General features: G+C 45.0%; 1 protein-coding gene across 5 annotated transcripts in view; it reads left to right on the top strand.

Annotated features, from left to right (window-relative positions):
* The window catches only part of LOC137334718 (apoptosis facilitator Bcl-2-like protein 14), a 50,332-nt gene that overhangs the window by 19,370 nt on the left and 7,355 nt on the right, over positions 1-23,607 (top strand). For 2 of the 5 annotated variants that reach the window (XM_067999625.1, XM_067999622.1), the window contains exon 2: positions 19,567-20,036. In XM_067999625.1, coding sequence (XP_067855726.1) covers positions 19,574-20,036 — 463 coding nt within the window. In that variant the 5' untranslated portion in view covers positions 19,567-19,573. Of the gene's footprint in view, positions 1-17,569; positions 17,832-17,927; positions 18,220-18,883; positions 19,129-19,566; positions 20,037-23,607 lie in introns of those variants that run through there. The other 3 variants (XM_067999624.1, XM_067999621.1, XM_067999623.1) reach the window with 3 other exon arrangements.

Here is a 23,607-nt window from a genome sequence, read left to right as displayed (position 1 = left end):
ATTACCTTGCCAGTATTGCCCACATTCCAAGAACAAACAAAAAGAGAAGTAACATGAACAGTAATTTTTTTCCCTTGCCTAAGAAATTTAACATTCCAACATCACGACTGCTCCATCCAGCAGCCCAACCAAGGACATATGAACCTCAGAGTCATTGGCCCTGATATTAGAATGGAGGCGGGATGGCAGTGGGGGGGTGGGGGTGAATGGGCGCATGGGCAACCCAACTAATAAAAAATGTCTGTTTCCCACACGATCGCAATTCAATTGGTGCCACTCAACATGGCTTCCAGGTTTGCCATCCGAAAGTTACGCAGCGGGCGGACTGAACACCCGCATCACAGGCTGTCAGCTGGAGGCTCTCTATTTAAAGGGGCAGTCCTCCAAAGGCTTTTGCTGGAGCAAACACCCACAGACCACAGTGGAGCAGCACAGGGGCAAGGCTGCTTCAAGATTTAAGGATGCCTCTCTCCAGGTGCTACTGGATGGGGTGAGGAGGAGGAGGGATGTGTTTTACCCCGTGGACGGGAGGAAGTGGCCTGTCTCTGCCACCAAAAAGGCCTGGCTCGAGGTGGCAGAGGAGGTCACCAGCAGCAGCAACATATCCCGCACCTGGATCCAGTGCAGGAAGCACTTCAATGACCTAACTAGGTCAGCCATAGTGAGTACATTTATTGATTCTCCTACATTCCGTGTTCCACATCACCACCCCCACCCCTCCCAACTCATTCTGCACTGCCAAGACTGCTCTATCACATCACTCCTCACACCCACTTAAGGCTCATCCTCAACTTACCTGCACTTCCTCAGCACTTCATCATCTCCCCATTAGTCTCCCCACCACTACCATTCACCCTAATCCTCATCCAATGTGATGGCTTTGTCTCATACTCACCCTCTGATGCATCTCTTTCACGGTCAGCCTGACCCAAAGCGATGCATTCATTGGTTGGCCACTTCAACATCACTCACTCACACGTCTGTACTTTCTCCCCTTCTAGGAAAAGAGAGCGCAAAATGCACAGGAGAGGGCAAGAACCGTAGGGGGGGCTGCAACAAATAGTGGTCCTCACAGACACGGAGCAGGAGGCGCTGGAGCTCAGCCGCACCCTCGAGTGCCTGTTCGTCGGGGACGGCGAGACTGGCACCGCACAAACGTCTGGTGATACAACTTTAACATTCATCACACACAATATGAATTGGTGTTAACAATGCTTGCCATATTCAACACCTCAGTATGCTCATCGCAACATGACACATCTGTGATGATGCTTAATATTGCCTTCTGATCTCTTACAGGGCCTTCAGCGACCGCAGTGACGGTGGAGGGCGATTCCTCAGAGAACTTGCTGGCTGTATCTTTTCTATGGTTCTAGCTGCCAGGGAATCTGACGCACACATGAAGGAATCTTTTGTGGTGGTCACAAATGAGCTGAGTGTTGATGGAGTGATGCATCTGTTGATGAACAGTCCTGGCTTGTGCGGACGTTCTTGTATTGCTATAAGGGTGCAATCGATTGCACCCTGCACCTGTGGGAAGCCAGCCACAGAGTGGAATCCCACTGCCCTCTCTGACTGCCCGAGGTCGTCCATGGGGAAGTTGACATACTGTGAGGCTCTGCGAAACAAGCTGTTGGTGACCTGCCTTATGTGCAGACGACTAAGAGACCCCGGTGATGTCCCCAGTGGCACTCCAGTGGAATGATTCGGAGGCAAAGAAGTTGAGAGCAGTGGTGACTTTGACAGCGACAGGTAATGAGATGCCGCTCGGCCCAGCTGGGAGCAGATGAATGCGACCACCTGGCGACTCACTCTGAACCTCCGTATGCACTGCTCCTCAGAGAGGTCCAGGAAGCTGAGCCTTGGTCTGTAGACCCTGTGCCGAGGGTAATGCCTCCTGCAATGTCGTTCTCTCTGTTGTTGCCCTCTGTGCTCTTGTGCAGGTGCCTGTGGCACAGCACTGTTGTGGAGCTCCAAGTGGCAACCGTGCCTGGTGAGGCTGGTGATGTTGCTCGTCCTCGGATGTAGTGGTGAATGCTGCCATCGTGCCCCCCATCCTGATGGTGTGAATTTGTGGGGGTCCGAAAAGTTGTTAGATTTGTGTGAACAGAAGAATTGTGAGTGGAAACTAAGAATTATCAGTGAAAACACAAAGATCTTGCAGCCAAAAGTTTGTGTGAAAGAACTGAGTGCCCTGCAGCAAGAACTCACCTTTTCACCCCATCTGTCAAATAAGCATTGGAATGTCCCACTGGCTGCTGGCTGAAACACGTCTGTTAGAACATGGAGTGTTTCCCACAGCACAGGAAACACGCTGAGGATGTTTAAAAATCGGACCCCTGTGGACAAAATTAAGTACTTCAAGTATCTAAATAACTCTCTTAACTATCACCCCACCAGCTTTAATTGCCGGCGGGACTTCCAATTCGGGAGGCGCGCGCGCACCCAGACGTATCAGTGGGGAACCCGGAAGTCTGCGGGTTGGAGCTGGGTTCCAAACCAGCTCAGCATTTCCCTGATTTTCGGAGCCCCCCCCCCCGCTCCCAACGCACCTGCTACTTCACTGGAAAATCGACCCCATAGTATTTTGTGCAATTAACTAAAAGGGACTCATGAGTCTCAAAGCAGATATCATATGGGTGTAAAGCGAAGTCTCACTGTGTGCTTATCATCATTGTAAGTACCTTGTAATGAAAAGATATAGAGTCACTGCTGAATACAATAGTTTTGTCGGTTTTTTTGGCCCATGTTTATAAATTTTATTTTCTTCTATTACTTTTGCAGCTCCCCTACCCCTCGTCAGGCCACACACAATTTCTCAGCCAAGATGGTAGGCAACCTTCTCATCGGCCCACTGCTAGTAGTACTCCTGAGCTGGCTCCTAATGGGTGCAAAGAGCAATGTGGACGTGATTTGTCTACTTATTTCTTTTCCCTGCCTGCTTGTGGGGGAGTTTTCATTCGACAGCATTAGCTGAGGGCTTGGCTTGATTGAGAACATCTGCACATGGGAAATTACAGGTTTAAATCTGTGATCTGTGATCTACCGCTGTACTCCACTTGTGTGGACCTCAAATGAGGATAGGATCTGGCTTGGTTCCTATGCCTCCCATAGCTGAATAACCTATTGATATTCACTTTCAAGGCTTAGACATGGAGAATGGCCTCTTCGGTAAAGTAGAGGAGAAGGGCAAGTGGGTGTGGAACTGTATGTTATAGGAGTCAGTACCTTCAGGTGTGTGCATGTGCGTGAAAAAAAAATGGTCAGCAGATTATAGAATCATAGAATCATACAGCAAGGAGGAGGCCATTCGGCCCATCGTGCCTGTGCCGGCTCTTTGAAAGAGCTATCCAATTAGTGCCACTCCCCTGCTCTTTCCCCAAAGCCCTGCAAATTTTTCCTTTTCAAGTATTTATCCAATTCACTTTTGAAAGTTGCTATTGAATCTGCTTCCACCACCTTTTCAGGCAGTACATTCCAGATCATTACAACTCGCTGGGTAAAAAAAATTCTCCACATCTCCCCTCTGGTTCTTTTGCCAATTATTTTAAATCTGTGTCCCCTGGTTACTGACCCTCCTGTCAGTGAAAACAGTTTCTCCTTATCAAAACCCTTCATAATTTGGAACACTTGTATTAAATCTCCCCTTAACCTTCTCTGCTCTAAGGGGAGCAATCCCAGAATAGAATTAAATGAATATTTTTGGCTCAATTTGTGGAACATAAATGGCAGTGTTTGTAATGTGGCGTCATTCTTCACCAAATGTGTTCACACCCACACAGCATCTTCATTATTTCACTTTTGGTAATGGGCTGGGCAAGAATACATTGTGCTACTGCTCATTTCGAAACTAATAAGAAAAAAAAACCCAGCAGTCTCTAGAGCAATTTACATGACTTGCAATGTCATTTCACAATATTCCAGTTCCTTTTACACAGTGGGGATTTTTGGTTCAATTTTTTTCTTCTTCCTCGATTTTCCAATAAATTTTTCTTTTTGGCATGCTTTTTATGGGTGGGGGAATTCAGAGTAATATTTCCTCACTTTTATCTGTAATTTATATCGGCTTGGCTGAGTTGATAGCACTCTCACCTCTGAACCAGAGGGTTTGTGTGTTCTAGTCCCATCCAGGGCTTGAGCAGATGATCTAGGGTGAAGCTTCTATGCAGTACTGAAAGAGTGCTGCTTTATTAGGAGTGCCATATTTTGGATGAGATGTCCAGGTGGATATAAAAGATTCTATGGCACTATTTGAAGAAGAGCAAGCACTTCTCCCAGTGTCTTGACCAACATTTATCCCTCAACCAATATCACTTTTCTCATTGCTGTTGGTGGGAACTTGCCACGGGCAAATTGTCTACCAAGTTTGGCCACAAAACAACAGTGAGTACACTTAAAAAGTAAGGGCATGAAAGATGTTAATTTAAGGAGTTAGGAGATAAATTAAAAAGCAGGACTTCAAAGGTAGTGATCTAAGGATTACTACCGGTGCCACGTGCTAGTGAGTATAGGAATAGGAGAATAGACAGGATTGATGCGTGGCTGCAGGGATGGTGTAGGAGGGAGGGATTTAGATTCCTGGGACATTGGGACCGGTTCTGGGGAAGGTGGGACCTGTACAAGAGTGACGGGTTACACCCGAGCAGGACCAGGACCAATGTCCTCGCGGGGGTGTTTGCTAGTGCTGTTGGGGAAGGTTTAAACTAGAGTGGCAGGGGGATGGGAACCTGAGCGGGGAGTCAGAAGGGAATAAAGTTGAGAGCAGCAAGAGAGGGGAAGACCCAGGGGAAATCTACAATACAAATAGTACAAACAGTTGTTCAAGAACAAGTGAAAGGGAAAAGCGTAGAGCAGCGGAAAGAAAGTGTACTTTAGGCACGACAGATAAAATAAAAACTAGAAGGCGTAAGGCGATTAACCCAGCATCAAAGCTGTGGCAGGGGGTTGGGAACCTGAGCAGGGAGACAGAGGAAAGCGTGTCAGGAAGGAACAGAAGGTATGGAGTAAAAGGTAAAGTGTTAAAAAAAGGAAAAAGCAGGAACTAAGTGTCACAAAACATATTTGAAAGTTCTTTATCTGAATGCACGTAGCATTCGTAACAAAATGGACGAGTTAACGGCACAAATAACTACGTATGGGTATGATCTTGTGGCCATTACAGAAACATGGCTGCAGGGTGACAACGACTGGGAATTAAATATGCCAGGGTATTTAACAATCAGGAAGGACAGGCAGGAAGGAAGGGGAGGTGGGGTGGCTATGTTAATAAAGGAAGGAATCACTGTAATACAGAGAAATGGTATTGGGACAAAGGATCAGGATAATGAAACAGATTGGGTAGAGATAAGGAATAATAAGGGGAAAAAACATTAGTGGGCGTAGTATATAGGCCTCCTAATAGTTGCAACTCTGCTGGAAGAAGTATTAATCAGGAAATAGTCGGGGCATGTAATAAGGGAACAGCTATAATTATGGGGGCTTTTAACTATCATATTAACTGGACAAATCAAATTGGGCAGGGCAGCCTTGAGGAAGAGTTTATGGAGTGTATTAGGGATGGATTTCTTGAGCAGTATGTAACTGATCCTACAAGGGGGCAAGCAACCTTGGACCTGTTCCTGTGTAATGAGCCAGGATTAATTAATAATGTCCTAGTTAAGGATCCCCTTGGAATGAGTGACCGTAACATGGTTACATTCCATATGCAATTAGAGGGTGAGAAGGTTGGTTCTCAAACAAGCGTACTGAGCTTGAATAAAGGAGACTATGATGGTATGAGAGTGGAATTGATTAAAGTGGACTGGGAAAATAGATTAAAGGGTAAGACGGTACATGAACAGTGGTGTTCATTTAAGGAGTTATTTTACAACTTTCAAAAAATAAGGAAAAAAGGGTGTAAAAGAAATGACAGCCATCCGTGGCTAAGTAAAGAAATTAAGGATAGTATCCGACTAAAAACAAGGACATATAAGGTAGCCAAACTTAGTGGGAGGATAGAAGATTGGGAAGTCTTCAAAAGACAGCAAAAAGTAACGAAAGGATTAATTAAGAAAGGGAAGATAGATTATGAAAATAAATTAGCAAAAAATATAAAAACAGATAGCAAGAGTTTCTACAGTTATATAAAAAGAAAAAGGGTGGCTAAGGCAAACGTAGGTCCCTTAGAGGATGGGACCGGGAAATTAATGGTGGGAAACATGGAGATGGCAAAAATGCTGAACAAATATTTTGTTTCAGTCTTTACGGTAGAGGACACTAAGAATATCCCAACACTGGACAAACAGTGGGCTCTAGGGGGGGAGGAGCTAAATACGATTAAAATCACTAAGGAATTGGTACTCAGTAAATTAATTGGACTCAAGGCAGATAAATCCCCTGGACCTGATGGCTTACATCCTAGGGTCTTGAAGGAAGTGGCAGTAGGGATTGTGGATGCTTTGGTAATAATTTTCCAAAATTCTCTGGACTCGGCAAAGGTCCCAGCAGATTGGAAAACTGCTAATGTAACACCCTTATTTAAAAAGGGTAGTAGGCAGAAGGCTGGAAATTATAGACCAGTTAGCCTAACATCTGTGGTGTGTAAAATTTTGGAGTCTATTATTAAGGAGACAGTAGCGGAACATTTGGATAAACATAATGTAATAGGACAAAGTCAGCATGGCTTTACGAAGGGGAAGTCATGTCTGACAAATTTGCTTGAGTTCTTTGAGGACATAATGTACAGGGTGGATAAAGGGGAAGCAGTGGACTTAGTGTATTTAGACTTCCAGAAGGCATTCGACAAGGTGCCACATAAAAGATTATTGCTCAAGATAAAGAATCACTGGATTGGGGGTAATATTCTGGCATGGGTGGAGGATTGGTTATCTAACAGGAAGCAGAGAGTTGGGATAAATGGTTCATTCTCGGACTGTCAACCAGTAGCCAGTGGTGTTCCACAGGGGTCGGTGCTGGGTCCCCAACTCTTTACAATCTATATTAACGATTTGGAGGAGGGGACCGAGTGTAACATATCAAAGTTTGCAGATGATACAAAGATGGGAGGGAAAGTAGAGAGTGAGGAGGACATAAAAAACCTACAAGGGGATATAGACAGGCTGGGTGAGTGGGCGGAGATTTGGCAGATGCAATACAATATTGGAAAATGTGAGGTTATGCACTTTGGCAGGAAAAATCAGAGAGCAAGTTATTATCTTAATGGCGAGAAACTGGAAAGTACTGCAGTACAAAGGGATCTGGGGGTCCTAGTGCAAGAAAATCAAAAAGTTAGTATGCAGGTGCAGCAGGTGATCAAGAAGGCCAATGGAATGTTGGCTTTTATTGCTAGGGGGATAGAATATAAAAACAGGGAGGTATTGCTGCAGTTATATAAGGTATTGGTGAGACCGCACCTGGAATACTGCATACAGTTTTGGTGTCCATACTTAAGAAAAGACATACTTGCTCTCGAGGCAGTACAAAGAAGGTTCACTCAGTTAATCCCGGGGATGAGGGGGTGGACATATGAGGAGAGGTTGAGTAGATTGGGACTCTACTCATTGGAGTTCAGAAGAATGAGAGGCAATCTTATTGAAACATATAAGATTGTGAAGGGGCTTGATCGGGTGGATGCGGTAAGGATGTTCCCAAGGATGGGTGAACCTAGAACGAGGGGGCATAATCTTAGAATAAGGGGCTGCTCTTTCAAAACTGAGATGAGGAGAAACTTCTTCACTCAGAGGGTGGTAGGTCTGTGGAATTTGCTGCCCCAGGAAGCTGTGGAAGCTACATCATTAAATAAATTTCAAACAGAAATAGACAGTTTCCTAGAAGTAAAGGGAATTAGGGGTTATGGGGAGCGGGCAGGAAATTGGACATGAATTTAGATTTGAGGTTAGGATCAGATCAGCCATGATCTTATTGAATGGCGGAGCAGGCTCGAGGGGCCGATTGGCCTACTCCTGCTCCTATTTCTTATGTTCTTATGTTATATAAATGGAAGTTCATTCTTTCTTACAAAGTAACAGTCAGTGCATTTTATAGTAATTCATTGTGTGTGATGCACTTCGTCAGCTTGGTCTGATATCTCTGCAGCCGAGGGCAGAGACACATGCACGTTCCCAGAATGTTGTTATGCCCCCTAGAGTCAAGGATCAAACCTGGAACTGGGAGCTTCCTAGGCTGACAAAGTGCATTTACCCACTGAGTGTTTGGGGGAAGGGGCAGTAATGTTTACTTTCCTTGTATCAAGGCTAAGTTCCAGTGAATTAATATTATCAAAGGATGAAATCAAATGGTCTAAAGGGCCTTCTTCATCCAAACCTACCTTCTGAGCTGGATCCAGTCTGATGTCGGTGTGATGTTTTGAATTTGAAATACGCATAATCAAATAAAATGAAAATAAAACCAGTCCCTTGGATATTCATTTACCTGCAGAAAAGATTCCAAAATGTGCATTTCTCCAGAATTCACTGTGAGTGTGATATGTCATGCCTAACAAACATGGCTGTTCATGCAATAATAGTGCTCCAATTTTTGAAGGAAGCTCCAACAACTAGTATATGTGATCAATGTACCCTGAATGCACATTTTTACCCAGCTACAAGCATAAATATGGTATGAAAATCCAAGGGTAATCAGGACAAATAAACTTCTCTATTATTTTCTTTCTATATAACTAATAAGCATTTAGTGCTGATAATTGCTAGTAAATACTTTCCCGCCAGGTTTTCATTGTCATTGCAGTTTATTTCCCTTTCAGATAAACGGTTTAGCCTGTTCTTCAGGTATTAGTTCCAGGTTGTACCTCAAGAGCTACAATGAGATTGTAGCCAATATGTGTTCATGCAATTACCTAGTGAATAGAAAATGTTAATCACAAGATACTTATGGATGAAGACCATTCAGCTCATGTTAATTCATCCATCCAGAAAGACCCTACACTCCCCCAATTTTCTGCATCTAGTGGTTTCATAGATGATTCCAGGGTTTTTCTCATCCACCTCTCTGCCCAAAGTTCATTCCAAGTGTTGATCACTTTCTATGTGAAGAAGAACTTCCTGAGATCAGTCCTAAAGTTAAGTTTTATTGGTTTTAACCTGTGTTCCCTTATTCTACTCCCACAATCTAATTTAAAGTAATATTCCAGATTTACCTTTTCCATACAATTTACTATATTATCTCTAAGACCTCTCAGACACCTCATTTCCAGGTTGAAAAGCTCAAGTTTCCACAGTTTTTCCTCATAACTCAGACCTCTAACTAGGGATTAGCCTTCTAGCTCTTCTCTGCACTGTCTTCAGCACTTGGAAGGTCTCCCTTGTTTCTCGATGACCAGAACCATACAGAGCACCAAAATGCAGTCTGACCAGACCCTTGTACGCTTTAATTATGATTTCCTTTGATTTCTATTCTGCTGTTTGGCTGTGTAGTTCAACATTCTATTGGCTTTGTTGATTGGTTGGACGTGTCTGGTGCCAGGGCAGAGGAGACCAGGAAAATTTGCCCTACTGTTTGTAATCAAATGTTGTCAGACATGCCTGGGTTTCTTTTCCCCCCGCCCCCCCAATTCTCTCCCCTTCTCTACATGTGGCAGTAACTCATACTAGGGTACAGTTTGCCAGACATCAATAGTCTCTTTTGTACATCACCTTATTGATCTTGGAGGCTGAGCTTTATGCTGATCTCACCTGGCTTCCCACACAAAATTACTTTCCAACAGGAGTCACTAGACTGTGATCAGTAGTCTAAAACCCTGACTGATTGTTTCACTGTCTAGCCCGGGGATACAGAGGCCAATTGTGTCACCCCTACTACCACCCCAGCTGAGATCAGCTAACTCAGTAGAAACTGGGGATCAAACCTGTAAGCTTCCTGGTCTGTATGCCTCAGTACCATGCCAAGCAGTGTATTTCCCAACAGAGCCATTCCCTGGTTATATTCCATTAAATTTGTGTTTTCTTGCCAACCTAGAAAGTGTGTATTATCACACCAGGATCATTTCCCACTCTATTCTTGGTTTTGTTTTATTTTTAAAACTTCTAGCCTAGATATTTAACAAGTTTGCATGAAATTATTTTGTTCATTATCTTAATGGGGGCATTTACCAGTTTAATTTAAACCATTTAGGCCCCAGACAATAATATAAAACACTACTGACATATGACAGAACAATAGTCCCAGAATTCAGCAGCAGTTTCAGTGTCATATCTATGTTATAGAGTTTGGGCATTTCCATACTTTGCAGATCATTGTTCCCTGTTGTGCAATCTTTCTGCACACACATTCTTTACTGAGTTAGTTGGAACTGTTCCCAGGTTGGGAGTCAGTCATAAATTTCAATGGCATCAAAACTAAGGTGTTCCTTTGGCTAGACCTTTACTTTCTTTTGGTTTGTCTAAGATGTCAAAATGATTCAGAAAACGTCATTCAAAATCCCCCATAAGTGTAAAGTCCCTGCACTTGAATGCTTCTAAGAGCGGGATTCATTTAGAATTTCCCTCAATGGTAAATACAAGTTTATTTGCATCTAGAAAACAAGAAAAGTCAAGGTATGATTAGAGTATTGAAGTATTTTGAAGAATTCTGTTTTATTAAATAAACTTAAGTTCCAGTAATTTTTATTTTTCATCTTTAAACTTGAGAATTTGTAAAATTAGCTGAAATGGGGGGAACTGGATGATGCAGTGGGTTAGCACATTACCTTTTCACCTCTGAGTCCTGGGTTTGAATGAACCCCTGACATAAGATAAAAAACCTTCTTTCTCTGCTGGCTGTAAGGGTTCCAAATGAAAAGACCCACCCATAGCACATAAATTGGTCCTACATTGGATCTTGTACCTGTCTCACCACTTGCACACTGACAGCACAGCTTGCCCATTTGAAATGGACACAGCAAGGTAAATATCACTTTTTACTTTTAGATTTCAAAGTTTTTTTTGTTGCTTATCATGTTTCTTTATTTATGTTTTTTATTGTTGCATTAATTTTTGTTGCTGTTTAGATCTTACTTTTTGCTTTGCATTGAATATGATGGCCCAATGGTTACGGTACAGGACTAGCAACCTAGAGATCATGAGCACAATCTTAAAATGCCGGCGGGATGGCAGCGAGGGTTGGGGGGGGAGTCAATGGGCGCACGGGTAACCCGAGAAATAAAATCTTACCGTTCCCCACGCAATCACGACTTAATTGATGGCCCTTAATGTTGTTTCCGGGTTTGCCAACCGAAAGCTGCGCAGCAGGCGGACTGGGCACCCGCATGACCTGCTGTCAGCTGGAATGCCTGGATTTAAAGGGCCATTGCACCAATGGCTTTTGCTGGAGCAAGGAGCAAGCACAAAGAATGGAGTGGCAGAGGGGCAAGCCAGCTCCAAGATTCAGTGACGCCTCGCTTGAGATGCTGCTGGCCAAGGTGAGGTGGAGGAGGGAACTATTGAACCCGGCGGGACTTCCCTGTTCGGGATCCACGCACGTCTGGGTCTGGGTCTGGGTCATGCACGTTTTTTGGTGGGTTGGAGCTGGGATTCCTTCCCCCTTCAGAAATGCCCGATTTTGTTTGCCCCCAACGCATCCGGACTTTGAAGTTAAAATCGTGCCCCATTAGTTCAAATCCCACCAAGGCAAGTTGTGAAACCGAATTCAATAAATCAGGTAATTCAGTGCTCTCTTGGCCAGACCCCTATCCTCCACATTCTGTCAACTTCAACTTGTCAACTCTTCACTGTCCATATCCTATCCTGCACCATATCTCACTGACCTATCACCTCTGTCCTCGCAGTCTTACTTTGGCTCTGGGTCCCCTGACTGCCTCAAATTTAAAAATTCATCATCATGTTTAAATCCATTCATGGCCTCATTCCTCCATATCTCTTAATCATCTCCAACCCTACAACACTGCCCCGAGCGCTCCGTTCCTCTGACTCTGGCCTCCTGTGCATACCCCCTCCCTTCACCCCACCATTGGCGGTCGTGCCTTCAGCTGCATTGGCACCACACTCTGGAATTCCCTCCCCTCCTTAAAACCTACTTCATTGACTAAGATTTTGGTCACCCTTCCTAATCTCTCTTGCTTTAGGTTGTTTTCTGTGTTAAAGGCACCTAATAAATGCAAGCTGTTATTGTTGTTCTAGTGGTAATAAACACAAAAAGCAGCAAACTATAGTCAGAGCTAAATGGATAAATGGCCTCAAATAAAAGATCAGAGCAAAGCTGTAGCCCTACCACATCCAGTAGAGAATGGTGGTGAACAATCAGACAACTAACAGGAGGAGGCTTACTGAAGATCCCCATCTTCAATCATGGCAGAGCCCAGCATGTGAGGCAAGTGACAAGGCTGAAGTGTGTGCAAGTGTTTTCAGTCAAAAATGCTCAGTAAGCGATCCTACTTAGCCTACTCATTGATGCAAGTGTCCAGCCAATTCAGTTCACTCCACATGACATTAAAAAGTGGATGATTGCCTTAAACACAGTAAAGGCTATGGGCATTGATAACATCTCAGCTTTAGTGCTGAAGACCTGCACACCTGAACTAACCAGCTCCCATCCAAGCTGTCCCAGTGCAGCTATAACACTGACATTATACCTGACAATATGGAAAATTGCCCAGGTGTGTCCTTTCTAAAAAAAAAAGTAGGACAAATCTAACCTAGCTGAATATCTCCCTATCAGCTTCCTCCCATCGTAAGCAAAGTGATGGAAAGTGTAATCAACAGTGTTATCAATTGACATCTACTCACCAATAACCTCCTCACCGTGCTTAGTTTGGTTTCTGCCCGAACAACTCAGCTCCTCACGTAGTCTCAACCTTAATCTAGACATGGACAATAGAGCTGAATGCCTGTGGAGAGGTGAGATTTGCTGCCCTCAACATCAAGACAGCATTGCACCAAGTATAGCATCCTCCAGTGGCTGGAGTGATACCTGACACACAGGAAGATAGTCTTGGTTTGTCGGAGGCCAAACATTGCAGCCTCAGGACTTCACCGCTGGACTTCCTGAGGGACGCATCCCTGGTTCAACTATCTTCAGCTGGATTGCCAATGACCAGAAGCTTAACTGAAGCAGCTGGTGGTGTTATTGAACATTAGGGGGAAGAGATTGGGCCTTCCCTTGCTGGAGATGGCCATTGCCTGGTACTTATGTGTCACGAATATTAACTGCGCCAGCTATATGGTAACACTCTCGCCTCTGAGTCAGAAGGTTGTGGGTTCAAGTCCCACTCCAGAGATTTGAGCAAATAATCTAGGCTGACACTTCAGTGCAGTACTGAGGGAGTGCTGCACTGTTGGAGGTGTCGTCTTTCAGCTAAGACATTATACTGAGGCCCCATCTGCCTTCTCAGTTAGATGTTAAAGATCCCACGGCACTATTTGGACTCCTCCCACTGTCTTGGCCAACATTCATCCCTCAGCCATCATCTAGAGCAGGTAATATGGTCATTTATTTCATTGTTGTTTGTGGGACCTTGCTGTGCGCAGTTTTGCTGCTGCGTTTCTTACATTACAACAGTGACTATACTTCAAAAGCACTTAATTGGTTGTAAAGCGCTTTTGAATGTCCTGAGTTCATGAACAGCGCTTTATAAATGCAAGTCTTTTTTTATATATCAACACCAGGAATATAAGAGCAGGGCTAGGTACTCTGTGATGAGTGGCTCACCTCATGGTCTCTCAATGCCTCTTGACTATTTACCAGGATTAAGTTGGGAGTGTGAGGTGATACTCACCACTCCCCAGGATAGGTGCAACTGCAACACACAAGACGTTCAACACCATCCAGTACAAAGCAGCCCATTTTATCAATGCCTTGCCACTGAACTCAATATTCACCCTCTCCATCACCAACGCACTGTGGCTTCAGTATGTACTGCAGCAACTCGCCAAACTTGCTTCAACAGCACCTCCCAGCCCTGCAGTTGTTACCACCAAGAAGGACAAAAGCAGCAATGTTATGGGAATACCATCACCTCCAAGTTCTTTTCCAAGTCACATACCATCCTCATATAGACATATATTGCCTTTGCTTCATTGTCACTGGGTCAAAATCCTGTATTCCCTACCTGAGAGTACCATCACCAAAGGGCTGCAGTGGTTCAAGGAGAAGGCCCACCACCACCTTCTCAGGGCAAAAAGGAATAGACAATAAATACGTCTTCAAAATCAAAAGCAAAATAGTGCGGATGCTGGAAATCTGATATAAAAACAGAAAATGCTGTAGAAGCTCAGCAAGTCAGGCAGCATCTATGGAGAAAGAAACAGAGTTAACGTTTCAGGAAGAAGACCTTTTGTCAGAACGAGGGGATGTTAAAAGAGGGAAAGTTTTTAAGCAAATACAGAGCCAGAGAAAGGGGAGAGGGTGGGGAGGGGAGGAAAGAACAAAAGGGAAGGTCTGTGATAGGGTAGAGGGCAAGGGTGATTAAATGTCAAAAGAGATAATGGTGCAAGGCAAGGAGGGTGATAATGGGACAGGTTAAGAAACAAAAGACTGGTCAGGAGTAGCTGTAAATGGCAGCAGCAGAACCATTACCAGCACTAGCTGACCGAAAAAATGGGTGCAGTGGTTATGACCTGAAGTTATTTAAATCAGTGTTGAGTCCGGAAGGTTGTAAAGTGCCGAAACGAAAGAAGAGGTGCTGTTCCTCGAGCTTATGTTGAGCTTCATTGGAACAGTGTAAGAAGCCGAGGACAGAGAGGTCAGAATGGGAGTGGGAAGGGGAATTAAAATAGCACGCAGCCGGCAGGTCAGGGTCACGCTTGCGGACAGAGCGGAGGTGTTCAGCAAAGCGATCACCCAGTCTGAATTTGATTTCTCCATTGTAGAGGAGACCACATAGTGAGCAGTGAATACAGTATACTAAATTGAAAGAAATACAAGTAAACCCCTGTTTCACCTGGAAGGAGTGTTTGTGCCCCTGGATGGTGGGAAGGGAGGGGGTGAAGGGGCAGGTATTGCATCTCCTGCCCTTGCATGGGAAGGTGCCGTGGGGAGGACAGTGGGTATTGGGGGTGATGGAAGAGTGGACCAGGGTGCCGCGGAGGGAACAGTCCCTTCAGAATGCTGAAAGAGGAAGGGAGGGGAAGGAAGGAAGGTGGAGGAAATGGCAGAGGATCATACATTGGATGTGGAGGCTGGTGGGGTTGAAGGTGAGGACAAGGGGAACCCTATCATAGTTCTGGGAGGGAAGGGAAGGGGTGAGGGCAGAAATGCAGGAAATAGAATGGACATGGTCGAGGGCCCTGTCAACTACAGTAGAGGGGAATACGTCTTTTTTTTATTCGTTCATGGGATGCGGGCGTCGCTGGCAAGGCCAGCATTTATTGCCCATCCCTAATTGCCATTGAGAAGGTGGTGGTGAGCCGCCTCCTTAAACCGCTGCAGTTCGTCTGGTGAAGGTTCTCCCATAGTGCTGTTAGGTAGGGAATTCCAGGATTTTGACCCAGCGACGACGAAAGAACGGTGATATATTTCCAAGTCGGGATGGTGTGTGACTTGGAGGGGAACGTGCAGGTGTTGTTGTTCCCATGTGCCTGCTGCCCTTGTCCTTCTAGGTGGTAGAGGTCGCAGGTTTGGGAGGTGCTGTCGAAGAAGCCTTGGTGAGTTGCTGCAGTGCATCCTGTGGATGGTACACACTGCAGCCACGGTGCGCCGGTGGTGAAGGGAGTGAATGTTTAGGATAGTGGATGGGGTACCAATCAAGTGGGCTGCTTTGTCCTGGATGGAGTCAAGCTTCTTGAGTGTTGTTGGAGCTGCACTCATCCAGGCAAGTGGAAAATATTCCATCACCCTCCTGACTTGTGCCTTGTAGATGGTGGAAAGGCTTTGGGGAGTCAGGAGGTGACTCACTCACCGCAGAATACCCAGCCTCTGACCTGCTCTTTTAGCCACAGTATTTATGTGGCTGGTCCAGTTAAGTTTCTGGTGAATGGTGACCCCCAGGATGTTGATGGTGGGGGATTCGGCGATGGTAATGCTGTTGAATGTCAAGGGGAGGTGGTTAGACTCTCTCTTGTTGGAGATGGTCATTGCCTGGCACTTGTCTGGTGCCAATGTTACTTGCCACTTATGAGCCCAAGCCTGGATGTTGTCCAGGTCTTACTGCATGCGGACACACACTGCTTCATTATCTGAGGGGTTGCGAATGGAACTGAATACTGTGCAATCGTCAGTGAACATCCCCATTTCTGACCTTATGATGGAGGGGGGGTCATTGATGAACAGCTGAAGATGGTTGGGCCTAGGACACTGTCCTGAAGAACTCCTGCAGCAATGCCCTAGGGCTGAGATGATTGGCCTCCAACAACCACTACCATCTTCCTTTGTGCTAGGTATGACTCCAGCCACTGGAGAGTTTTCCCCCTGATTCCCATTGACTTAAATTTTACTAGGGCTCCTTGGTGCCACACTCGGTCAAATGCTGCCTGATGTCAAGGGCAGACACTCTCACCTCACCTCTGGAATTCAGCTCTTTTGTCCATGTTTGGACCAAGGCTGTAATGAGGTCTGGAGCCGAGTGGTCCTTCTGGAACCCAAACTGAGCATCGGTGAGCAGGTTATTGGTGAGTAAGTGCCGCTTGATAGCACTGTCGACGACACCTTCCATCACTTTGCTGATGATTGCCTGCATCATCCACATCCTAAGAATGAAAGAAAATTGCAAGAACTTTATTTCCAAATTCGTTTCTTGCAAGTGTTTTGCTTCCAGCTGTCACTTTGCTTCCACCAACCAAAATGGCCAGGGTGGGAATTCCTACTAGGGTTCCAATGGTTCTCCTAGATTAGGAAGAGGAAAAGCCGTTCTTACGGGGACAGAAAGATAGGTGCAACTTATGCATTTTGTTTGCAACTATCCTCACCCAGCACCTGCATTTTCTCACCCAAACAATCCTTCTTGGGTATGCCTCCACTTCACGAATGAGCGGCCACGTAGCTATTCCAGACAACTGGTACCACAAGGCAGATATTTCCATGGGTATGCATTAAACATCTATGCCACCGAACCCTTCCCAGGCACCACTGGTGGCATATGCCAAATCAGTCAATCAGCTGTGGACAGATACACCAATTGACAGTGACAAAAATAAAGACATTCTGTCTTGTTTTAGCTTTATAACTCAATCACTTGTCATAAGGAGTTTTTTTTAAAAAAACTAGTTACAGTTAGAATCTTGTCCCAAGCTGAACTCGATTCAAAATATGTAAGTTTTGATGGTTGTCTGCAAAGTTTGAGGGAGACCCAAACTACTTTTGAACAAACATTAACTGTGATTTGTTCAGATTTGTGTATGGTTGACGATTATTTAAATCCAGGAAGTTCTGGTATTTTTTTTCGGAGATATTTAAGTGGCCGTGGCTGTTTGAATCTTTAAGTCACCATCGAACTTCCAAGAGATATAAGGTATATTTTCGTCGTTCAGCGCCTGGGTTTTAAGCGTTATCTGGGCGGAGCACTGAGAGGATAATTGGAGAACCCACCTGCTTTCCCTCCAATTAATTTAAATAGAAGGAAAATCGGTACGCTATCCTCGTCAGAATTTTCCTCTTTACACTCAGCCCTAGGCTGAGTCTCTGTTGCAGCTTAGGATACAATCCTTACGCAACTCTTGGACCTGACCAAAAGTCACAAGTTCTCGTATTTGCCTCTTGCGTTAACTGTTGGGTCGAGTGCACAGTTCTTATCCAAGCCCTTACACGTGAAGAACTTGCAGCAAGAGACCTGACCAGCAATGTAGTCATTTGGGTTCCCAGTTACACGGACATGAGTGTACGTGAGAATATTTGCCATGACAACAGGTTTTCGGGAAGTAAATATACAAAATTCCAAATGACGTTAATATTTGGTTGTGTAAATCCACGTAAGTACATGGAAACTAGTTACAAAGTCATGCATGCGATGTAGATAATTGTACCTACGAGATTGCTTGACACCTTGCACTTGGTGACCGGTTGGATATGGGGCAAGGAGCATTTCTGTGGGTGTTTTTAATTCCTTACATGCCTGAGTTTTGGGTGACTGGTAGCGAGCGTATTGTTATAAAACCATCTGACAAGGTGTGTATTTCGCACTGTGAAAGGTGGCGAGTGATTGCTGAGTGGCCAACGGCAGCGACCCAGACCCAGCCCCAGCTCATAGGTCAGGTGCTCTCTAGTTCCGGATGTTGAATGTAGCTTCCAAGCTGTAGTTTTCCAGATTGCGCTCTCAAAGACATTTACGCATTTGGAATTTGCAGTACTCCACTTGCTGTAAGTCCGACGGGATTTTCCATAATCATGTTTATTTTTAATCTTTAGTTAACCCATTAAAATAATAAAGTAATCGTGACAGCACTGTTTTCCGTCAGACTTGGACTTTTGCACCTACGACGTTTTCCAACAGTTGACCACTTCTTTTTAGTTTTGTTAAGCTGTTGAACACAATTTTTTAAAATCTGTGTTCTATGTGTGTTGGCACGTTTTTACAAGTTGGCTACACCTTTTATCTAATGCTGAAGGGATAGGCACAGCTCTGCTGTTTAAACTTTTCAGATGTCTAATCGTTGCTCACCTATACTTTCTCAAGACTGCTACTTTACATCAATGTGATCAGATTTTATTTTTTTTAAATATACAAATGAAAATTTGAAGCCTCCTGTGATGCAATTGTAGTTTTATTCATTTACACAATTTAAACAAATGTTACACAACAATTTGCACTTTATAGTGCCTTTAATGGAAAAAAATGACAAGGTACTTCACAAATGGGCTTAATGAAACCAGACGCCAACCCAGAGGTGTTTTGTGTGATGAGTGGTTTATTTTCTGTAAACTGTTAGTGAATGCTGCCTGATGTGTTTTTGATACAGCACAATCCTGCTGTCATTTATTTGGAAAAATGTAGCTGTTTTGAATTTTTTTTTGTATTGTGCAGAAGATGGAAGGTGGGTTCTGTATGGTGGCTGGTCAAAGAGGTCAGTGTTCTTGGAGCTCACTGCATGACTGTGGGACCCACTGCTCATACGTGGAAGCTTTGTGAAATGGAATCTAAAATGGATGGAGGAACAACTAGGAAAGAAAGTCTAAGGGCAGAGAATGAAAGTGAAACCAAGAAGAGCAACCAGCTAGAATTAGACTGAAAAGAATATCTGGTCGTGCCAGGGATTTGAGATGTGTGAGGTATTGTTAGAAAGCAGCTACAGAAGTGGCACGTGGCATGTAAATCCTATGTGTACTGGTGATCAGATTTTATTTTTTTTAAATATACAAATGTAAATTTGAAGCCTCCTGTGATGCAATTGTAGTTTTATTCATTTACACAATTTAAACAAATGCTATCTTTATGTTGATATATGGCTAAACCAGTTGTGTGCCTGATACACTCGGGGCCCTACGGACTTGAGGGAGCAAAGATGGGGGTCATCTCATGTTGGTGTCCTGTTGTGCCAAGTTGAAATATTATTCTAGGTGTCACTCCTCGCGTTTGTTTCTCCCTCCATCTGTGCATGCTAACCGATCACTGATTTGTTCTTTCTCCGTATTTACATTAGCAAGGACGATATGGAATTTATTGTGGATAACATAAATGTATTTCAATGTCTTGAATTTTTTTTGAAGGTAAAACATGGGTACATCTGATGCAGCAGAGAGTAACTCCATGTCGGACTGCAGCTCTACAGATGACAACAGCTTTGAGTTTAGAATATTGATGGCCTATGCACAAAGAACATTGCCGATAGATAAAGTGTCAAAGAAATTACCAGCATCTAAAGCTGGCAAAGGGAAACCAGACAAGTCTTCAGGGGAAAGGAGCAGAGTGGGGGCGCCACATGGTGTTGATCTAAGTCAACAAGCAGTAGTTGAACCAAAGCCAACGGACATAATCCAGTATGATGGAGAAGAGAAAAGTCATGTTCACAAATCCAGAGGCAAAAGGAATTCTGGATGGAAAAGATTGATTCCACGGTGTTTACTAGCAGCAGAAGCGAATTACGAAGCTCCTTCTGCAGGAGAACAAGGAAAGAGCGAAGAGGATGAGATGGTACTAAAACCTTCATATAAGATCGCCCTTTCCGAACCAGTATGTAGTAAGTATTTTGATGCATGGAAAATATACATTGTCTGCATTTTTTTTCACTAAATTCAAATATTCTTTCTCTACCCCACCTCTTGGGTCACCCTGTGCTGAGCATTATTCTCCAGTTGAGAAGGTAATGAAGACTTTCTAAATAAAGCCACTAGAAAGCCTGGTGTGCTTGTTTTTTTTTGTCTTGGTGTCTGCAGGTGAAATATTTTTTGTTTGAAGCCTTCCCCCTTAACCCAGCGAAGGCTGGGGACTAGTCATATGAGGACTTGCGTGTTTTTTAAAAAAAAACTTGTCTTGCCACTATGGCATTGTAAGTTGTAACACTGTGCTGCCCCATCACCTATTGACACCAAATGTTCTTTTTCCCCTTCTCCCAAAGGTGCTATCTCCTGCTGGGGTACAATTCTGGGGCCGCTGCCTGTCCAAGGTAGCTATCCACAGATCCACGTTAGACGTGGCTCGTGGGGGCGGTCGCTCCGACTGTCTGCCTCTTCCGCGGAATTATCCACGCCCGGGTGGCCCTGGAGAGGGAGCACGCGGTGTCTGCCGGTACGCTTGAGGCTTTCCGCAACCAGTGGGCACCGCAGGGGCTGGAGTGCATCCTGGACAGAGATAATAAAATTATAACTTGATACTTATTTTTGTTTTTTTTTTAAAAGAAGTTCTGGGGGTGCTGGCAGTCCTGTGGCATCATACTCCTGTGGAACCTCATTCATGTGTTGCTTTTTCATATGTGACTTAGACAGTCAATTGACCAGGAAGAACATCGTAACCAACAACAACAACTTGTATTTATATAGTGCCTTTAACATAGTAAAATGCCCCAAGGCTCTTCACAGGAGTGTTATCAAACCAAATTTGACACTGAGCCACATAAGGAGGTATTAGGGCAGTTGACCAAAAGCTTGGTCAAAGAGGTAGGTTTTAAGCTGTGTCTTAAAGGAGGAGAGAGGCAGACAAGCATATCCTTTGAGCCCAAGATGAGTATGTAGGTTATCATAACTGAGTGGATGATGTGTGAAAACAGGGTTGCACAGAGCATCATCCAGGGTCGCTGGATAGATCAGGAGTGGGAATCTTAGTTGATTTTCCCCTCCACCCCCTTTCCAGCTCAGGTTTGTGGCCAAGTCTTGCACCCCACTGCTTCTGTGGCTGAGATTAGCTAACTCAGCGCCAACTACAAATTGAACAAGGGACCTTTTGATCTGTGTGGCTTAGTTGTTGGGATGAAGTGCAACAATCAAATGTGAAGTGAATTAATGTAAGGAATCTTACAACACCAGGTTATAGTCCAACAATTTTATTTTAAAATCACAAGCTTTCGGAGATTATCCCCTTTGTCAGGTGAGTGAATGAATAAGAGGTTCTCAAATCGCATATCTTATATTCGGCTGGGACACCATCACACCAATCAAAAGGTGTTGTTGGTGTTCAGACAGGTTAGCCACGGAAAACAGTAGGCCCCAGTATGCTGAATACACATTGTGTCAAATTACACAGACAGAGAGAAAGAGACCCAAAAGGCAGAGGGAGAAGGAGAGACTATTAAAAAGATAACTTTTTTTTTTCCCCTTGCTGGTGGGGTTACGTGTAGCGTGACATGAACCCAAGATCCCGGTTGAGGCCGTCCTCATGGGTGCGGAACTTGGCTATCAATTTCTGTTCGATTTTGCGTTGTCGTGTGTCTCGAAGGCCGCCTTGGAGAACTCGTACCCGAAGATCGGTGGCTGAATGTCCTTGACTGCTGAAGTGTTCCCCGGGACTGGGAGGGAACCCTCCTGTCTGGCGATTGTTGCGCGGTGTCTGCATGGTCTCGCCGATGTACCATGCTCCGGGGCATCCTTTCCTGCAACGTATGAGGTAGACAACGTTGGCCGAGTCACAGGAGTATGAACCAAGTACCTGGTGGGTGGTGTCCTCTCGTGTGATGGTGGTATCCGTGTCGATGATCTGGCATGTCTTGCAGAGGTTGCCGTGGCAGGGTTGCGTGGTGTCGTGGACGTTGTTCTCTTGAAAGCTGGGTAATTTGCTGCAAACGATGGTCTGTTTGAGGTTGGGTGGCTGTTTGAATGCGAGTAGTGGAGGCGTGGGGATGGCCTTAGCGAGGTGTTTGTCGTCATCGATGACATGTTGAAAGCTGCGGAGAACATGGCGTAGTTTCTCCGCTCCGGGGAAGTACTGGACGACTAAGGGTACTCTGTTGGTTGTGTCCCGTGTTTGTCTTCTGAGGAGGTTTATGCGATTCTTCGCTGTGGCCCGTCGGAACTTTCGATCGACAAGTCGAGCGTCTTATCCCGTTCTTACGAGGGCATCTTTCATCGTCTGTAGGTGTCCATCGCATTCCTCCTCGTCTGAGCCGATCCTGTGTATTCGTAGGGCCTGTCCATAGGGGATGGCCTCTTTGACGTGGTTGGGGTGGAAGCTGGAAAAGTGGAGCATCGTGAGGTTGTCCGTGGGCTTGCGGTAGAGTGAGGTGCTGAGGTGCCCGTCTTTGATGGAGATTTGTGTGTCCAAGAAAGAAACCAATTCTGAGGAGTAGTCCATGGTGAGTTTGATGGTGGGATGGAACTTGTTGATGTTATCGTGTAGTCTCTTCAGTGATTCTTCGCCATGGGTCCATAGGAAGAAAATGTCGTCAGTGTATCTGGTGTATAGCGTTGGCTGGAGGTCCTGTGCAGTGAAGAAGTTGTGCTCGAACTTGTGCATGAAAATGTTGGCGTATTGGGGTGCGAATTTGGTCCCCATGGCTGTTCCGTGTGTTTGGGTAAAGAACTGGTTATCGAAGGTGAAGACGTTGTGATCCAGGATAAAGCGGATGAGTTTTAGGATGGCAGCTGGAGATTGGCTGTTGTTGGTGTTGAGTAAGGCCATCCCCACGCCTCCACTACTTGCCTTCAAACAGCCACCCAACCTCAAACAGACCATCGTTCGCAGCAAATTACCCAGCTTTCAGGAGAACAGCATCCACGACACCACGCAACCCTGCCACGGCAACCTCTGCAAGACATGCCAGATCATCGACACGGATACCACCATCACACGAGAGGACACTACCCACCAGCTAGATGGTTCATACTCCTGTGACTCGGCCAACGTTATCTACCTCATACGTTGCAGGAAAGGATGCCCTGGAGCATGGTACATGGGCGAGACCATGCAGACACTGCGACAATGGATGAACGGATACCGTGCAACAATCGCCAGACAGGAGGGTTCCCTCCCAGTCGGGGAACACTTCAGCAGTCAAGGACATTCAGCCACCGATCTTCGGGTAAGAGTTCTCCAAGGTGGCCTTCGAGACACACGACAACGCAAAATCGAACAGAAATTGATAGCCAAGTTCCGCACCCGTGAGGACGGCCTCAACCGGGATCTTGGGTTCATGTCACGCTACATGTAACCCCACCAGCAAGGGGGGGAAAAAAAAGTTATCTTTTTAATATATTCTCTCTCTCTCTCTCTCTCTCTCTCTCTCTCTCTCTCTCTCTCTCTCTCTCTGCCTTTTGGGTCTCTTTCTCTCTGTCTGTGTAATTTGACACAATGTGTATTCAGCATACTGGGGCCTACTGTTT

The sequence above is a fragment of the Heptranchias perlo genome, chromosome 18 (assembly GCF_035084215.1).
Source record: "Heptranchias perlo isolate sHepPer1 chromosome 18, sHepPer1.hap1, whole genome shotgun sequence".
Taxonomy (NCBI): domain Eukaryota; kingdom Metazoa; phylum Chordata; class Chondrichthyes; order Hexanchiformes; family Hexanchidae; genus Heptranchias; species Heptranchias perlo.
The sequence above is the reverse complement of the archived record's forward strand: the minus strand, read 5'-3'. Positions and strand labels throughout refer to the sequence as shown.